The sequence below is a fragment of the Musca domestica genome, unplaced genomic scaffold (genome assembly GCF_030504385.1).
Source record: "Musca domestica strain aabys unplaced genomic scaffold, Musca_domestica.polishedcontigs.V.1.1 9, whole genome shotgun sequence".
In the NCBI taxonomy this organism is placed as follows: domain Eukaryota; kingdom Metazoa; phylum Arthropoda; class Insecta; order Diptera; family Muscidae; genus Musca; species Musca domestica.
This window is the reverse complement of record NW_026712435.1, coordinates 19,595,353-19,614,575: the sequence shown is the minus strand read 5'-3', so window position 1 is coordinate 19,614,575 and position 19,223 is coordinate 19,595,353. Positions and strand designations below refer to the sequence as shown.

General features: G+C 33.9%; 1 protein-coding gene across 2 annotated transcripts in view; it reads right to left on the bottom strand.

Moving 5' to 3' along the window:
* Positions 1-1,268: 1,268 nt before the first annotated feature.
* LOC109612796 (G-box-binding factor) overlaps positions 1,269-19,223 on the bottom strand; it is an 82,667-nt gene continuing 64,712 nt past the window's right edge. Inside the window, exons 5-9 of one of the 2 annotated variants that reach the window (XM_059131846.1) lie at positions 10,022-10,542; positions 9,684-9,853; positions 9,519-9,616; positions 4,995-5,153; positions 1,269-4,902 (exon numbers count right to left, since the gene is read on the bottom strand). In XM_059131846.1, coding sequence (XP_058987829.1) covers positions 4,996-5,153; positions 9,519-9,616; positions 9,684-9,853; positions 10,022-10,542 — 947 coding nt within the window. In that variant the 3' untranslated portion in view covers positions 1,269-4,902; position 4,995. Of the gene's footprint in view, positions 5,154-9,518; positions 9,617-9,683; positions 9,854-10,021; positions 10,543-19,223 lie in introns of both variants that reach the window. The other variant, XM_059131847.1, reaches the window with a different exon arrangement.

Below are 19,223 nucleotides of genomic sequence, written 5' to 3'. Positions count from 1 at the left end.
ATGGATACTACAGCCTAAGACAGAAAATTGTCTGTGCAGGTCCACGGCTTCGTGTAGCCCCCATATAACGATACCTCCCGATATTCGGTATTTTGATGATTTTATAACCATGGCTCAATAACAAAGGTTGCTCAACTTCAAAGAAACTAGAAAAATGCAACTCTGTGCTGGAGTCTTATTGCGCAAATAGACTTTTATATATGCAACAGTTGGTTTTGTTTATTTTTCATTTTTTAAAAAAATTCTTATATTGGGAAAACCCGCGAAACAAGGATGTAATTTTGGGATTATTCCACAAGATTGAATCTAAAATAGTAGGACAATACAGTTTTATATCCCAATATTGTACAATGTTTTGCCCATTAACATCGAAAGTATGCCATGGTAGAAGAATACAGGTAGTCGCATCGGCACAGCTGCTGGGACAATGAACTGTCAAACTGACTTTGAAATTGAAAATGTTGAATGAAAAGTTATTGAAGTTTGTAAAAATTGTTGAAAAATACATATTATATCAACCTCCGATTTGCGTCGTATAAGAAAACATATAAGAATCTACTTATTTTTGACAAAACATTTTGAACATTTTGACTTATCAATGTTCCTAAGCGTTGATGCATCTACCTTATATTCTTCTACCATGAAGTATGCATTAATTTTGCAACCGAATTTGAAATAATTTCAAATTATTGTATTTTTTATTGCAAACAATACACACACATACACAAAATATGTATATGTTTTGACAGAATAAGGGCACCAAAAGAAAAAAATTGTATTTCGGGGGTAGCTTTGTTCTACCATCTGTAATTGTGCCATGATTTTAATCCGGACATAGATATATCGGCACCTTCCTATATTAGGTATTTTAAAGGATTTTAAAAGAATTTTTAATGGATTTGATTTTTTTGAAAATTTTATAATTCGTTCCAAATGGTGGAGGGTATTCAAAGTTCGGCCCGGCCAAACTTACTGCTTTTTTACTTGTTAAGATTTTAACAGAATTTTTAAACGGATTTTATTGTTTTTGAGAATTGTCAGATTCGTTCCAAATGGTGGAGGATATTCAAAGTTCGGCCCGGCCGAACTTACAGCTTTTTTTACTTCAATTTCAAAATTGGTTTGACAGTTCATTGTCCCAGCAGCTGCGTCGATGCGACTACCTGTGATCTTCTACCATTCTTGCCATTGACATACACATTTGCAACAACAGCAATAATAAAAAACGTTTGTTTTGTTTTCATGTTTATTACATTTTATTTAGTTTCTCTTGTTGCATGGTATTTCAGTGTGTTTTGTGGCTTGTCAAATAAATACGTATAATTACTTAAATATTTATATTTATGTATATGTTGGTTGTATATATGTATGGATAAGGAATATTTTTACTGAATTTATATAATAATTATAATATTATGCATAGTATCTGTAGTGGTTGTAGTAATATGACGTACTATTATTGGTTAGGTTTGTATTTGTTGTTCCTAAAGTTCCATATGTTTATATGTATATATATATATACTTTTAGTTAATATAGGTATATGCTAGTTAGTTGTGTATCTAAAAATGTAATTTCCTTTTCCATTGCATGACCACGTATCCTGAATACACTGCGCTATATCATTTGGAAGTTTTGTCGTTTCTTGATTGCGGTTACTCTTTTTTTTTCTTTAAGACATGTCATTGAAGTTCTTATATGGCATAATGTATGTATATATAATTCTTATTTGTTTTATATTTAATAATTTTTTTAATTGTATATCTAAAAAGATAAAGTTATTTCATAATTTCTTTTCTTTTGTCATTTTAGAGTTCTGTGTGTATATAGGAATATTATGTTAATCATTTGGTTGTATAGGTATTTCTTATAGCTACTTTTTTTTAGTTTTTATTTTTGAGTATTTTATTTTTAATTTTGGTTTTTACTATGTTATGGTGTTTTTTCATTTCTTTTATTTATAACAATGCTTAATTGGAACTAGAAGTTTTTGTTTTTGATTACATCATTATACAATGCCTGCAAATACTTACACATCGGTTAATTCAGTATAGAAGAGGAAAGTCTTGTGCTATGTGTGTCAAATCAATTGCGGATGAAAATTGAGATACAAAATTATGGTTTAATTAAAAAAATTAACATTAACTGTCTACCGATTTGTGACTGTCGATATTGTTTCTCATATTACCCTTTGTCTTGGAATTCTTATAGCGGGTTTAGATACAAAATGTTATCCAGATTAACCCACATTATCAGGATTTACTCTTTAAACTGGATTTGTTTAAACAGATTTACCAAACAAAAATATATCTTCTCTATTTATTTTATTTTAAATCCGGCACGGAATCTTTGATACCCCATATATTAGGTTTTTATACCCTACACCATATAGCAGTAAGGGTATTATGTCTTTGTGCATTTGTTTGTAACATGGAGAAGGAAGCGCGATGGACCCACAGCTACTTTTGAGGATCTTCATATAATCACCTTCTGACTCGATTTATGAATGTCAGGTCGCATAAATTATCCGATTGAGATGAAATTTTCCGAACAATATTTGTTCGGCCAAAGACGATCGAAATTAGTGATAATCGGATCAGATTTGGATATAGCTCCCATATAAATCTTCAACCGATTTCGGGTTAATTGTGCACCAAATGGCCAATATCAGTCAAAATGACCTGAATGTTGGCACTTCCGACCGAATTCTGTCTAGAAGGAAGTGCATCAAATTTGGTGAAAATCGGTTCAGATATAGCTATAGCTCCCATATACAGGGTGAGATGGAAAAACTGCAACCAATTTCAGGCTACAGAAGCATTTTGGTGAGAATTTTCCAGAAAAAATTATTATTGATGTAATTCAAGCGTGATAGTGTGACTTCTTTATATTTGGCTGGAAAACCACAAGTGGCTATCGTTAGATCACTCCCGCATTTAAATGTGGATACATCTTTTGTGTTTCGTACCATCGCTCGTTAACGTGATACTGGTATTTTGGTTTTCTCTTTGGTTGAACTGCCGAATTTGGTTTTCTCCGATGAGAAAACATTCGTTGTCCGGCAGTTTGTAAACAAACAAAATGATCGTATTTACGTGCCAAAGAGGTCAGCTGAAAATGTGCACCTTCAGTTGGCCACCAAAACTCAAGCGCCGGCCACGGTGATGGTGTGGGCCGCCATAACAGCCGATGGTGGCTCTCCGCTCGCGTTAATCGTCCGTGACATCAGAATAAATGCCGAATATTGTCGCGAAAATATTCTGGAGGGTGTATTAAAGCCTTGGGCACGCAAACATTTTGTCCGCAGACCTTGGACATTCCAACAGGACTCAGCACCATCGCACTCAGCACGCGCCACCCAAGAATTGTTACAAAATGAGGTTCCTCGCTTCAGCGCAAAATGGACACCAAAATCTCCGGATACCAATCCGTTGGACTATTGCGTCTGGAGTATTTTGGAAAGCAAGGTTGGCACTAAAAATATCAAAGTGTCGATCATCTCAAGCAAAAGCTTCGTCGGGAATGGACCAAAATACCCCACAGCAACTTTCGGGCAGCGTGTGACGGTTTCATTGTCCGTTTGAGGGCTATAATTCGTGCCAAAGGTGTCCAATTCGAACAAATCTAAACTTATTCTAACATTTGATGCTATTTCCGACATTTTTTGCTTTCATTCAACAAAATTAAAAAAAAAATGTAAAAATAATGGCGTTTGACTTTGTTGCAGTTTTTTATCTCACCCTGCATAAGGCGTATATCTGTCCGAAAGTCCTGAATTTTGGTACATCCAACCGAATTCAGTCATCGAATTCACTTGCTTCTAGTACATCAAATTTGGTGGAAATCGGTTGTTGATAGGTGGTATGATCTACTTCAAATAAATTCATTTTTTATGGGAGCTCTATTAAACATGCCTAGTGGTGTAGGGTATCATATAGTCGCCCCCGCCCGACTTTCGACTTTTCCTTACTGGTTTGATACACAAGTTTTTCGTAGATGTACACAAGTAAATGTAAATAAACATCGGCTGAGTGATATTTATATTCTGCTAAGGGTGCATGGTAGAAGAATATAGGCTGCTGGGACATTGAACTGTCAATGCTTCCAAGCGTTAATGCATCTATCTGTATTCTTCTGTCATGTAAGGGTGTATTAAACCACTGAATCTATTAAACCCAGTGGTTTTATCTTCAATAGTATAAATACGCTATAAGAAAATTTGCAAATGTTTACAAACAGACATTGGTCCGGCAAGAATTTACAAACTCTCTGTAAAAGAATTATCAAAATTTCTCTCTCAAGTGTCTCTCTTTAGATGCACTTTAGTATTAACAGAGGACTTCCAATAACAATTGTTAAGATTTTTAGGCACCCAGGCAGACCTAATTATGAGAATTTTGTCAGTTTAAAGTTTGGTCAGCTAATTTTTAATCAGCTGTTTTCTGTTCTAATGGAATTCAGTCACAATACGAGTATTTGGTATATTTTTTTTTCTTTAAAAAATGTTAAACTGAATGAAATTTTGTTTGGCACAACATAAAGTGGTGTTTCATTATATAATCATATATTACTCAATTAGCTAAGATTTTTTAAATCTTTAATTTTGTTCAATGTTTCGATTTGATCTTTATTCAATAGTAATTTATTATTCCCTTTAATTTTGATTTCATTTCTTTTGAAAAAGTTTTTATTTTTAATTTAGCACTTTGTTTGATTAGTTTGGAGTTTCTTATTTTCAATAACTTTAATGTTGATTCTGAAGTCCTTAATTTTTTAAGATTATTTTTGTTCACATTCTTCGTCTGTCTAAATACATTAATTAATTAATTTTGTTTTGTTTCTTTTGCTTCATCGTTTTCAAGACACAACAGTTACTGGTCCAGTTCCGGAAAGTTTGCTTCAAACTGGGGGAAGGAGGAGGAGGAATTCATTTAAATAACAATTAGATATTTAATTATTAAATATTTAAAAAAATTATTCAAAAATGAACACCAACGTTAAGTTTTATACGATTCCTGTTGATAGACAGGTGTTAATGCCGGTGCTGGCATAATATTAGCTGCTACCACTGGAACTGATGATGGTTTCGCGATGGTTGCCGTTGCTGTTGTTGGTAATGCGGGTGTATTGGCATCTGGATTACATTCTTTGTGCACTGAAATGATGGATTAAGATGATTAGGTTAGGATTATAATAAAGAATAATGTGAAAACAAGAAACAAGTAAAAAAATATTAAGTTCGGCCGGGCCGATCATTTAATACCCTCCATCTTTGAATAAATAAAACAGGTGTTTTATAAAAGTATCTGCATTCAAACGTGTTCCACTTCAAACTACAAATACCAGTAAGACCGTTTGGATAATGCTGTTAAACTTTTGAAATCATAGAGTGGGGACCATACCAAACCGGGAACCTTTATAGGCAATTTTATACTTCAAGGATTGTTATGTACCAAATCTTTTTAATAACCAAATTTGAAAATTTTCGTGGGTAAATGTGAATAGGATTATCAAAATACTGAATATCGGGAGGTACCGTTATATAGCGGCTATATCAAAACGTGGACCAAAACATACAATGTTGCACCACCGGATATATAACCCATTATGACCTACAAATACCAATTTTTAGACAAATTCGTGAAAAAAATGTGGCAAAAATCATCAAAATACCGAATATTGGGAGGTAACCTTATATGGGGGCTATACCAAAACGTGGACCTATACATATAATGGTTCGCTACACGAGCTAGAACCCATTATGACCTACAAATACCAATTTTTAGACAAATCCGAAAAAAATGTGGCAAAAATCATTAAAATACCGAATATCGGGAGGTAACGTTATATGGGGGCTATACCAAAACGTGGACCTATACATATAATGGTTCGCTACACGAGCTAGAACCCATTATAACCCACAAATACCAATTTTTAGACAAATCCGTGAAAAAATGTGGCAAAATTCATCAAAATGCCGAATATCGAAAGGTACCGTTAAATGTGAACTATACCAAAACGTGGACCGATATATCTCATTTTCAATACCAACCATCTTAGACACAATACAATTTTTTCTCCTAAATGTTGACACTTTTCGTCAAATAATGTGGGCTGTATCGTGATTTCAACAGACAGAGAGACGGACATCGTTAAATCGACTTAGAATTTTATGCTGATTATGAATATATATACTTTATGGGGTCTACCATGAATACGATGAATATTTAGGGATGTTACAAACGCAATGACAAAGTTAATGTAATCTCCTTTCTAAGGTAGAGGGTATAAAAATATTGGTATGGGCAAAATTACAAGAAAATCCAACATTTATATCCAATTTAATGCGAAATCATAAATTCTATACTCATCCCTGGTTTCTGATTGAGCAAAATATTTAGGTATAGTATGTTGTAAAGAATCGCTGATTTTATGACAGATAAAGGAAAAAATTAAAATTGTGACCCTTTATGGGTGAGGGGTTCGCAGATATATATCATCTTCACAACAGATCTGAATTGAATCGAATATTATTTTCGCGTTTTATGAGCTTCGTAGATATTAACATTTTTGACCCATTTTGGGGGATGGACCGATATATCCCATCTTCACAGAAGATCTTGTGTTAGTAGAAATAAAGCGGTGTGTGAAATATGAAGAGAACCGGATTCTTATTTGGGATTTCATAATAGTTTTTTTATACCCTCCACCGTACTATGGAGGGTATATTAATTTTGTCATTCCGTTTGTAACTCTTCGAAATACTCATGTCAGACCCAACAAAGTATATATATTCTTGATCAGCGTAAAATTCTAAGTCGATTTAGCCATGTCCGTCTGTCTGTCATCTTTCGAACGAATTGAGATGGAAGGCTAAAATTTTGCACACATGTTTATTTTTCCTGTAGGCAGGTTAAGTTCATAAATGGGCCATGTGGGTCCCCGTTTTCATATGTCCCCCATATAACGGTACCTCCCGATATTCAGTATTTTCATGATTTTAGCGACATTATTCACCGGAAATGTTTCAAATTTGGTATTTGAAGTTCGAAATGGTCACTACAGCCTAGGACAGAAAATTATCTGTGCAGGTCCACGTCTTCGTATATCCCCCATATAACGGTACCTCCCTATATTCGGTATTTTGATGATGTTAGCGACATTACTAACCGGAATTGTTTCAAATTTGGTATTTGAAGTTCGTAATGGGTACTACCGCCTATGATAGAAAATTGTCCACGTCTTCATATAGCCCCCATATAACGGTACCTCCCAATAGTCGGTATTTTGATGATTTTAGCGTCATTATTCACTGGAATTATTTCAGATTACTTATTTAGAGTTCGTAATGGGAACTACAGTCTGTGACAGAAAATTGTCTATGCAGGTTCAGGTCTTCGTGTAGGCCCCATATATCAGTACCTCTCTATATTCGGTATTTTGAGTTAAGGTACAATACCCACCGAAATTTTTTGAGATGTCGTATTTGAAGTTCGTAATGGATGCTACAACCTGTGACAGAAAATTGTCTATGCTGGTTCAGGTCTTCGCACAGCTCCGATATAACGATATTTTGATGATTTTAGCTACATTATTCAGCGTTTATTTCAAGTTTCGAATTTGAATATGTTAAAGGCTTATGACATGTCTTATGACAAACAATGCCTATGTAGGTTCGTATAGACCCCAATATAACGGGTATATTCGGTATTTTTCAAAATTTAACAGATCTTTTTAAGGATTTTATTTTTTGAAAATGTCCAAATTCGTTCCAAATGGTGGAGGGTATTCAAAGTTCGGCCCGGCCTTGCTGCTTTCTAACTTGTTTTGTATTCAAAATTTGACCCTTTGTGGGTGAGGTACTAGAAGGAATGGTCCGATCCCTACCTTTTTTATAACATACCTTGTGCTGATATTGTGATCTGTGTAAGACCCATAGTTATTTTTGAGAATCTTCATATGATCACTTTCTGAGTCGATCTATGCATGTCAGTCCCTCTGTCCATCCGTCCGTCCGTCTGTCCATGTATTTTTGCAGATCGCATTTATTATCCAATTAATATGAAATTTTCCAAACAAGATTTGTTTGGTCCAAGGACGAACCCTATTGAAATTGGTGATAATCAGATCAGATTTAGATATAGCTCCAATATATATATAATTGTGCACCAAATGGCCAATATCAGTCCAAATTACCAGATCATCCAGAATGGCACATCGAATTCTGTCTAGAAGCAAGTTCATCAAATTTAGAGAAAATCGGTTCAGCTATAGCTTCCATATATATGTTTCAACCGAACTGGAGTTCTAAGTCCCTCACATGCATAATATGCACTCTACAAGAATGATATTTAGTACCAGATATCTAATGGAGCTCAAAAATACCTCCGTCAAATTTTATCGAGATCGGTTCAGATTAGGATATAGCTCCCATATATATATCTTCATCCGATATCAGGTTTATTGTGCACCAAATGGCTAATATCAGTCCAAATGAACTGAATTTTGGCAAATTCAAACTGAATTCATCTTAGAAACCAGTACTTTAAAACTTGGTGAAAATCGGTTCCGATGTAACTATAGCTCCCTTATATATGTTTCATCCGATTTGGGGTTTTAGGTCCCAATACACTCCACAACAATAATCTTTGATACCAGATTTTAGATACAGCTTAGAAATAAGTGTTAAAAATTTTGTCAAGATCGGTTCAGATTTGGATATAGCTCCCGTATGTATCTTTATCCGATTTCATGTTTTTTTTGCACCAAATGGCTAATATCAACCCAAATGAAGTTAATTTTTGCAAATTCCGACTGAATTCATCCAAGAAACAAGTAATTCAATTTTGGTGAAAATCAGTTCAGATATATAGTTATAGCTCCCATTTATATGTTTCATCCGATTTTGAGTTTTAAGTCCCTCACATGCGTAATATGCACTCCAGAAAAATGATATTTGGTACCGGACATCAGATTCTGCTCGAAAATACCTCTGCTAAATTCAGGTTCAGGTTTTTATATAGCTTCGATATACATCTTTCTCCGATTTTACAGTTATTAAATAGATTTTTTCATATTTAACCGAATTTTTCCATTTGGTGAAACTCGATCCGGCTCTAAAAAATTGTTTTAATATAATTCTTAATGTTATTCATGCACTATACAGCAAAGTTCATTGGTACTAGAAGTACAAAAGCCTCCGTCAAATTTGTTGAAAATCGATACAGAGTTGGATATAGTTCCCAAATTGTGAGTACTCTAAAGCCAATGATACGCCTTCAAATAAGGTTGGTATGATTTATTTCACATAAATTCCCAATATAATTTTTTTGTTACGGGAGCTCTACTAAATACGCATAGTGGTATAGGGTAGCATATACTGGGCCTCGCCCGACTTTTGACCTTTCCTTACTGGTTTTTAAATACATTTTGTAAATATGAACATCGCAGGTTACACCGTATTCAGAAGGACTATTACCATTAAATTATTTTGTGTCACCGTGAACCGATTGCAACTTACACAAATCCAACCTACCTGCTGCTGCTGTCATTCTATTGTATAAATTACGCTTTTTCTTTTTTAATATTGCATCTAAGTTATAGCCCTCTATGGCCATTCTGAAAATTAATGGAAAAAATTGAAATGTTTTTATTGCAATTCTTAGAAATCCCATTTCCTACTTACTTTTCTATTCTGCTTAAGCCTAGGATGTCCTTGAAAACCAAGTAGATTTTGTTTAATGTCAAATTGGGTAGTCCCTGTCCCAGATACCGTATGAACTTAAGTTGTTCGGACTTGGGTAAACCGCTCTCCGATAAATCCAAAAAGGGTCTATGATCGGCCACCTTATATTCCTAGAAATTGTTTAAATAAACGAAAATAACAACAAAAACAAAGAGAAAAAAGAACAAATACAATGGCATTAAATCAAATCCTTTTTTTTCGGATACAATTTTCAATTTCATTCAAAATATATTTTGTTCATTCATGTTTTTGAGAGTGGTGGGTTTTTGTTTGCTCACATTGCAAAATCTGTTGAAATTTTCGATGAGAATATACTTTTCATAATACGTTACAGTCTGATTTGTTTGAATACCGAACTGTTTTAGTAATTCCTGTTTTTTGGGTGGTAACCTGGACAATTGGGTACAAATTCCATCCTCAATGCGATGCGTCTCATGAACATCGAAATTATCGAAGATCATAAGATTTTCCAGAGGTCTGGTTGGGGCTGGCTGTGGTCCATTGATTGCAGTTGGTGGCAACATTGCTTGGTTACTGTTCTGATTAAAGTCCATAAGGGTAGATGTTGTGGGATGTTGTTGTTGTTGCTGCTGTGACTGTGCTGGTATCAAAGGTGGTGGTTGTAACACATTCAGGGGGCCATTGGTATGGCCATTGTTATTATTTAGATTTAAGGACAATGTTGTCACTGATCCACTTGTTGGTGCGATGGTTGCCGATGTCGTCCCTGTTGTAGATGCCGGAGCCACAAGGAAATCCATGCTGTCATTTGACTGTTGATTGAGAATATTTTTCAGATCTGAAATTAAAAACGAAATTGATCGGGCATCAAGAACGTGACTTACACAAAACACATAAATATATTGGCAGAAATAGTGAAATGTTTGGAGTTTAAGGAGAATCTGGCACTAACCTATATGACTGACTGAGGGACTGAGAAGCAACGACCAGACGAAACGGCTGAAGTGTAGTGGTGTGATAATGCTGGGTTTTTGACATTTGTAAGAAAAGTACTTAAAGGTACCAAAATTGATAAAAATTTAAACTTTGAAGTTACGAAAAGTTCTAAAATGGCGCTAAACTTTCAAAAATTGTACCATTCGGTATTATATGAACGGATAGAGCTATAAACTTGAAATTTGGTATGAGAATCAAGGTGGGAAAGAAAGTTTGATAGATAAAGGTGGCTTAGGAAATGTGTAACAAAGTGTGCGAGCTGAACTAAATTTGGAACAGTTTGGTGTAGGGCGAACGGATGAAGATGTAATTTTGAAATTTTGTAAAAGGCGATTTTAGAAATGGTTACTACAAGGGCACAAAAACTACTAAATAGTACCATATTTGGTACTATTTTGTATTGGGTTAACAGAAAGTGCTTGAAATCTGAAATTTGGTATTAGGGTCGCTGTTCATGGTGGTTTCGGAAATGTGTACTATAATTTTATGGGAAGTACCAAATGGTACTATATTTGGTATGGGGTGAATGGATAGAGATAAAATTCTAGAATTTGATATTTAGATAACTGCTGGTATCTGAAGTTGAGATTTGGAGGTGAATTTGAAAATACATCCTATATCTGTACGAAAAGTACTAAATGGTACTAAATTAGGTAGTGGGTGAAGCGATAGGGCCAGAATCCTTAACTTTGATATTGATAGTTGTGTTCCAGTACTTTTTTAGTAGTAAAACTAGCAGAAGAGAGAACAGTTCGAAATGTCATTCTCAATTAGGTGTGCTCAAAAAATAAGGGAACGGAAAATTAGCAGAAATGCGATAAAATGTCAAAATTCAAAATTCCAAGAGTAAACAGTCCAAATCGGACTGGTGAAACCTTACTGAAACGGACGCCAAAATTTAAAAAAATTAGTATTGAAGACGATACGATAAAATTAATAATCTATAATAATAATTAATAATCTGATTCATCATTCAGCCAGTCCTTTTCACTACTGGAATCATCCAAAAGTGCTCCATATTTTGCTTTTTTTTTTGCACTACAAATTTTATTTTTGTTATGACGCGGGAACATTGAAATGTATCAATACATTTTTCAACCTTGTTAGCCCTGCCAATTAAATGTCAAATTCACAATTTGCACATTTCTGCTCGGCCAAATTCATGTAGCTAAAACAAGCAGAAATGTGCACCACTCGGCGCCATTTTTTTCTCAAGAGAGCTGCAAGTTTTGCTAGTTTTTGCAGTACGGGAACGCGTTGTAGCAGAATTAGTACTAATTAGTACTAATTTGTAGGTTCTGGAACACAACTGATGTGTCTGTTGGTATCTGCAATTAAGATATGGGGATGGGTTTGGAAATGTGTGCTATAATTGTACGAAAAGTACTAACTTTGGTATTCGGTGAAGGAATAGAGCTGGAATCCCGAAATTTGATATTGAGGTCTCGGTTGGTATCTGGGTCGGTTGGTTTTGGAAATGGGTACTATAAGTGCACGAAAATACTAAATAGTACTATATTTGGTACAAATTGGGTGAGGGATAAACAAATTCTGGAATTTTATATTTAGATAACTGCTGATATCTGAAGTTGAGATTTGGATTGGTGCATTTGGAAATGTGTCCTATATTTGTACGAAAAGTACTAAATTTGGTATTGGATAAAGGAATAGAGCTGAAATCCTGCAATTTGATATTGAGGTCTCGGTTGGTAACTGGGATTGAGATATGGAGGAGGGTTTGGAAAAGGCACTAAAATTTGTATGAAAGGCACTAAATAGTTCCAAATTTGGTACAATTTGGTATTTCGTGAACAGATAGTGCTGGAAATTCGAAATTTGATATTAGGGTTTCGGAAATGTGTACTAGCTATTTCGAGGAACTTGGCCTCGAAAAGTACTATATTTGATATTGACTAAAGGGAACTAAAACCGTGAAATTTTCCATTGCGATAACAGTTGGTGTCCAGATTGAGATATGGAACGGTTTTGCAAATGAGTACTAAATTATAGGAAAAGTATAAAATGTTACTAAATTTGGTATTGAGTAGATTGTCTTGGATACGTGTGCTGAATATTACCAAATTTGGTATTGATTGAATGGATAGATCTGAAATTCTGAAATTTGATATTGAGGTCACTGTTGTTTTCTAAGGTTTACATAGGAAGAAGTTGAAATAGCTTTGGACAGAAAAATCGGATGTAGATCCATTGAACAATGGTTTTGCTAATACGACTTTCTTCAAACTTCAAAATTAGGGATTTTGAAGACTTTTTGGTGTAAAAGGTAAATATTTTCCTATTATTCTTTCCGAAAAGGGAAAAACTTGAATAAGGTATAAAACCTTGAATGTCTGAAAATTTAGTACGATGTATGTAGTTTTGGGTAAAAAAATTTTGTCAAACGGAATAAATTCTGAATTTTGAGTACTAAAAAGGACTAACACGAACTGTTGGAACAAATCTTTTCGCTGACGTAGTTGTGGGCATAGGTATTATTTTCCTTCTTCTTCAAAATATTCTGACTGGGTCGATGTGTGCCCGATCCATCCTATCTTCGCTCTAGATGCAGTGCTAACAGAAATGTTTGAGGATGCATAGTTTGAAGAGAATCGGTAATTCATATGTTTATTAAAAGTTTCAACCTTTTGTAGGGAAGGTATCAGAATAAGTGGTGCGCTATTATCAATTTTCGCACTTAGTGTAAATATTACAATAAGCTATGTTTTAAACAAACCGGATATTCATAACGTTTTCTTTGAGATTTTTATTTATTTTTGAATAATTTTTCATCTTTTTGGCAGAGGAGATACCAGATGGAGTGAACCAATATGGCCCTTCTTCACCCCATATCTAGTGTTGGCAGAAATATTGGAAATTAGCTTTTCAAATTGTTCTCACATCTCATCCCCACCTCCCAATCAATAACGTTTGAAATCGCGGACTTCTATAAGAAAGCTAAATACAAATTTTTATATGAAGATTTTGTCAATACCCTCGAAATAGCTAAGATCAGGCCAAATCATTTGGGAAATGTGACTAAGACTTTTGAAATAGCTGAAACGTGGAACAATATTGATAAGGTTTCCTACATGTCAAGAACTCAGAACGCGAACAAATGCCGAAAATAGTTGAAAAATACAGCTAAAATTTAAATGTATCAGTCGGTTTTGCCGACAGATGCATACCCTCAGGCAATGTTCGATAATTTAAATATATTTTGACTTCTGTTATGATTATTCAAATTGTTGACCCTCTGTGGAGTAGGTTCCGAAGGAATGGGCCAATGTTGTCCGTTTCGTATCGGACCTTAAAAAATATGATATGAGATGGATGAGAAAAAACTGCAACCAATTTCAGACTGCTGTCATTTCTAAGCCACTCGTCCGACAGCTGTTAAAATTATTCCAGTGACAGGTCATTATATTGTTTACAAGCGTACAAAAGCATTTTTGTGAAAATTTTCCAGAAAAAAATTAATGTTATATTATTGGCCTGGCCGAAAGTGGTGAACTGCCGAATTTGGTTTTCTTCGATGAGAAAAGATTCGTTCTCCAGCATGTTTATTTGCCAAAAAGGTCAGCTTAAAATGTGCACCTTCGGTTGGCCACCAGAACTCGATTGGGCCGCCATAACAGCCGATGGTGGCTCTCCGCTCGTATTAATCGACCGTGGCATCAGAATAAATGTCGAATATTATCGCGAAAATATTTTGGAGGGTGTATTAAATCCTTGGGCATGCAAACATTATGGCCGCAGACGTTGAACATTCCAAAAGCACTCAGCACCATCGCACTCAGCACGAGCCACCCAAGAATGGTTACAAAATGAGGTTCCTCGCTTCATTTCCAGCGCCAATGGCCACCAAAATCTCCGGATACCAATCCGTTGGACTATTGTGTCTGGAGTATTTTGGAAAGCAAGGTTGGCACTAAAAAAGACCAAAGTGTCGATCAGCTCAAGCAAGCGCTTCGTCGGGAATGGGACAAAACACCGCAGAGCAACATTCGTACAGCGTGTGACGGTTTCATTTGCCGTTTAAAGACCATAATTCGTGCCAAAGGTGACCAATTCGAACAAATGTAAACTTATTCTAAAATTTGATGCTATTTCCGATATTTTTTGCTTTCATTCAATAAAATAAGAAAAAAAATTAAAAATCATGGCGTTCGACTTTGTTGCAGTGTTTTATCTCACCCTGTATACCCTTTATAGCCATATGGCTGAGGGTATAATTATTTGGATAAACCAAAAAATAAACCGATACGACCGATTTTTTTGTACCAATGATTCTAGATGTAATTCAAATTTCTAAGATAAAGAGTCCCACCCCTCAGAGTGCTATAACACCTAAAAAAATTATATTAGTGTGGGATTCATATGCTCCTGCTGCACCCAAATACCTGCCTGCTGTTATTGATGGGATTTAAAAGTCAATTTATATGTTTTAAACAAAAACTAAGTTAAATTTGTTTACAGTGCGTGCCAAGAATGCAAATTGCCTTAAACTAACTTACCACCAATTTGAAACCAATTAAAAAATAATAAAGCAATTTTTTGAAAACATTTTTGTTCAGATGTAATAGTTTTTAATAATTATTTCGAAATTAGCTTTCATACTATATATGATAATATATGTTTGGGTAAATATATAAAACAATTTTGAATTTCTATATATATAAAAAATACAAATATCATCTGCAATACACATCATAATAAATATAAAAAAAATAAAATGTAATATGATAGTCATAGTCATAGCATTGTTGATGTTTTTTTTTCTTCTTCTTAATTGTTAATTTAGTTGCTTGTTATAGAAGCAATAATTTTTTGAAAATAATTATAAAATAATAATTAATTTTAGGCATTGATAACAACGATTGTTTAATCTCAATTTTGTGGTGTTTTAATATTGGATATATTGTGTAGTGTTGGTGCAAATTAGTTAAGAAATGAATAAAACTAAAAAAATAGTTTAAAAATAATCTCACTTTATAAGGAAATAACATTGCATTGAAGTTTTTTTCCTTCGAGAGAGGGGAAAGTTTTTCAATTGGATAAATTTAAAATAAATATTGTTTGTGTTGTTTTCGCATGTTATGTTTGTAAATAATAGTCTTGCAAATCTTATAATGGACAATTAAAAAAATAAACAAAGATTTATTTTTTTTTATAAATTAAAAAAACTTTAAAAACTGAAATATAATCTATAAAAAAGTCTCATATTGAGATAGAAATAAAAAAAATTGCTAATAAATAAAATAGGATTTTAACATAAATATAATCACTTTTAAATAAAACTAAAATACATATTTATAAATTTAAAATAGTAAAACAAATTTAATTTACTAACACACAAATAAATGTAAAATATGGTGTTTTTAGGTTTTGCAAAATAAATGTAAATGCACTACATGTATAGGTAGAAGCGAGTTGTAGTTGTTGTATAGGATGAGTATTCTTAATAATTAAGGTGTGAAAGACTTGTGTTTTTTTGGTCATAGCAGAAATTTAGTAAAGTTTGTGTAAAATATTTTAAAATCTATGATCAAATAGACCGACCTACATATAAGGAAGAACGCTTTCTGTATAAAGACTCTTTTTACATTACATAATCAATATTCCGGAAAAACGTATGCCAAAAAAACGATACGAAAAACATGCCCGACGTCATAGATTAAGAGTGAATAAATAATATAAGGTCAACAACGTTTTGGCCTTAAAGTATTTTTCTTGATGGTTTGTCCCCTAAAATTGAAACCCCAGTTTAATTCCACATGTTTGGATTAAATAACAATAAAAAAAACTCATCGAAAATATACTCAATTGCATTTTTTATCACTTCAGGTTTTAAAGCCATTAAAAAAATACCTGTACCCGATATCTACATACAGTAATTTCAAGACAATATGCTGTTGTTTAATCCCCGGATTTCTGGTTAGGCTCACAAATGAAATGAAAATAATAACATGCCCGTCATTTGAATACAATTAATCTTCTCCTTATCTAGGTGCTCGTCCATGCGCAAAAACATATGCCGAATATCCCAAATATTTATAGCAAAATGTAATCAATGTCTGAAGCTTCCATATAAAACCCATATTCCATAATCCCATATAAATGTCATCAACGTTTTCAGAAAAAAACTGGTTTTATTTGATTTCCTACCTACATTTGTCTTCGAAATAATTTCCAGTTTTTCATGACTAAATCTATTTTCCATAGTGTGAGTTGTTTCCAATGGTTCCATCTGATGCCAAATTTATTCAGTTATAAATTATGGCATTATTGGTCACAAAGTGACGGACCAAACCGTGTACATAGATATGTTGGACCAAATCTAATTCAAAGCTTGACAATTTTTACTTCCATAAAAATATACATTTTAAAGAATAATATTTTGCCACAGTATTAGAGGCAAATTCCGACCCTGGAGCTATTCTACAAATTGGGAAAAAAATGTCAATTTACAAAAAGTTTGTTGGAAAATTAGTATCAAGCGAAAATTAGTATTAAATATTTATTTCTGTGCAAATTTTATCGTTAAGATAGAAGGGTCAAAGTAAAATTTTTATGGGTTCTCGACAAATATTTGGACGTGTTACACATTAATGACAAAACTAACCTTTAACAAGAGAGGTGAAAAAAATTTTGTGTAATTGTCAGTGTGGTGTAATTTTTATGCATTCACATCAGATATCTTGTTGAGGGAAATATTAAGATATACCAAGATTGAACGCAGTCGCTGACTTGGTTCGCAAGTTATGAGACATTTAAGTATTTTGTGGGGGAGGTCCCGATATCTATCATATTCTCACCATATCTTGTGTTAGTTGAAATATTCAGATGCCTGAAGTTTAGAAAGAATCGGACACTCTTTTTGCATTTTTAGGGTGTTTTGTTATTAAAAATGTCGTCAGATGGAGTAGATCGATATATCTCATCTACCCACCAGATCCTGGGTTAATAAAAATATTGATATGAGTGAAATTTGAAGAGAGTCGGATGCTTATTTCATATTTTATGAGAAAAATAATTATTCAAATAAAATTTTGCCCATTTGTGGGGGAGGTAAGAGAAGAAATGATCCGATCTGTACCATCTTTATAACCGATCTTATGTTGAGAGAAATACTGAGATGTCTCAAGTTGCAATGGAATCGGATGTTAATTTCACGTTTTATGAGCTTCGTGGATATTCAAAATTTTGACCCGAAGGAGTGGACCGATATATGCCATCTTCACAGCAGATCTTTTGTTAGTAGAAATAATGGGGTGTCCTGAAATATGAAAACAATCGGATGCTTATTTCGGATTTTATAATAGTTTCGGTTATTCAAAACTTTGACCGTTTGTGGGGGAGATACCTAAAGGAATTGTCCGATCTCTACCATCTTTATATAGATCTTGTGTTGATAGAAATATTGAGACGTGCCAAGTTTGAATGGAATCGGATGTTCATTTCGCGTTTTATGAGCCTAATGGATATTCAAAAGTTTGACCCTATGTGGGAAGGTACAAAAAGGAGTGGGCCGATATATTCCAGACCTTGGGTTAAAAGAAAAATATTGCGATATGTGTAATTTGAAGACAATCGGACTCTTTCATCACATTTTATAAGATTTATAATTATACAAAATTTTGACCCTTCGTGGGGGAGGTACTTGATGAAGTGGCCGATATAATCCATTTTCGCACCTGATGCAAATTTTAAAATTTGCAAAATTGTAGGATCGGATGATCATTTTTCTTTCTGTGCAATAAAATATCTGTTTTTGAAAATGTCGACCTTTTGTGAAGAAGGTACCAGAAGGAGTGGGCCGATATTGCCAATCTCCGAACTCGATCTACGTTTAATATGTACCAAGTTTACACCGGATTATTCGGATATTCCCTTCGAGAGTTATCGTGCGCACCAGCTAGGCAGACGGACGGACATCGCTAGATCGACTCTAAATGTCTTGAAACTTATTAGGTCCAAAGAAAGGTAAGTCTTGGCCGTCTCAAATGATATATACCCCCTCGAGCCATTTGGCTGAGGGTATAAAAAACAGGAGTAAAATCCCTCACATCAAAATACTGAATATAGAAGGTATAATTATTGGGAGCTAACGAAAACGTGGACCTTTGTAGGTAACATTCTGCCACAGACGGTAGAACCCGTTATGAACTCTAAATGAGGAGGAACATTTATATGAGGCTATATGCAAAATCTGTGCAAAATCCATAGCATGATTGCAACAGATGGGTGGGGGTAGATCGACTTAGAATATTATGCTGATCAAGAATGTGTTTGGTGGAGAATATAAAAACAAACTTTATTTTTATTTTTCATTGCATCATTTTGTCCACCATCAAGAAGTAATAAATATCAAATACTTTTAATTATTTAATGATTTTCTTAATCGACTTGTTTCCTAAGTTTTTACGAGTTCAAGCAAAAAGTTGAAATTGATTGTCTAAAATTTACCATCACTTATCCAGTTAAAGGTTAATGTACTGTTCATCCCGTGGTAGAATCAAGAAG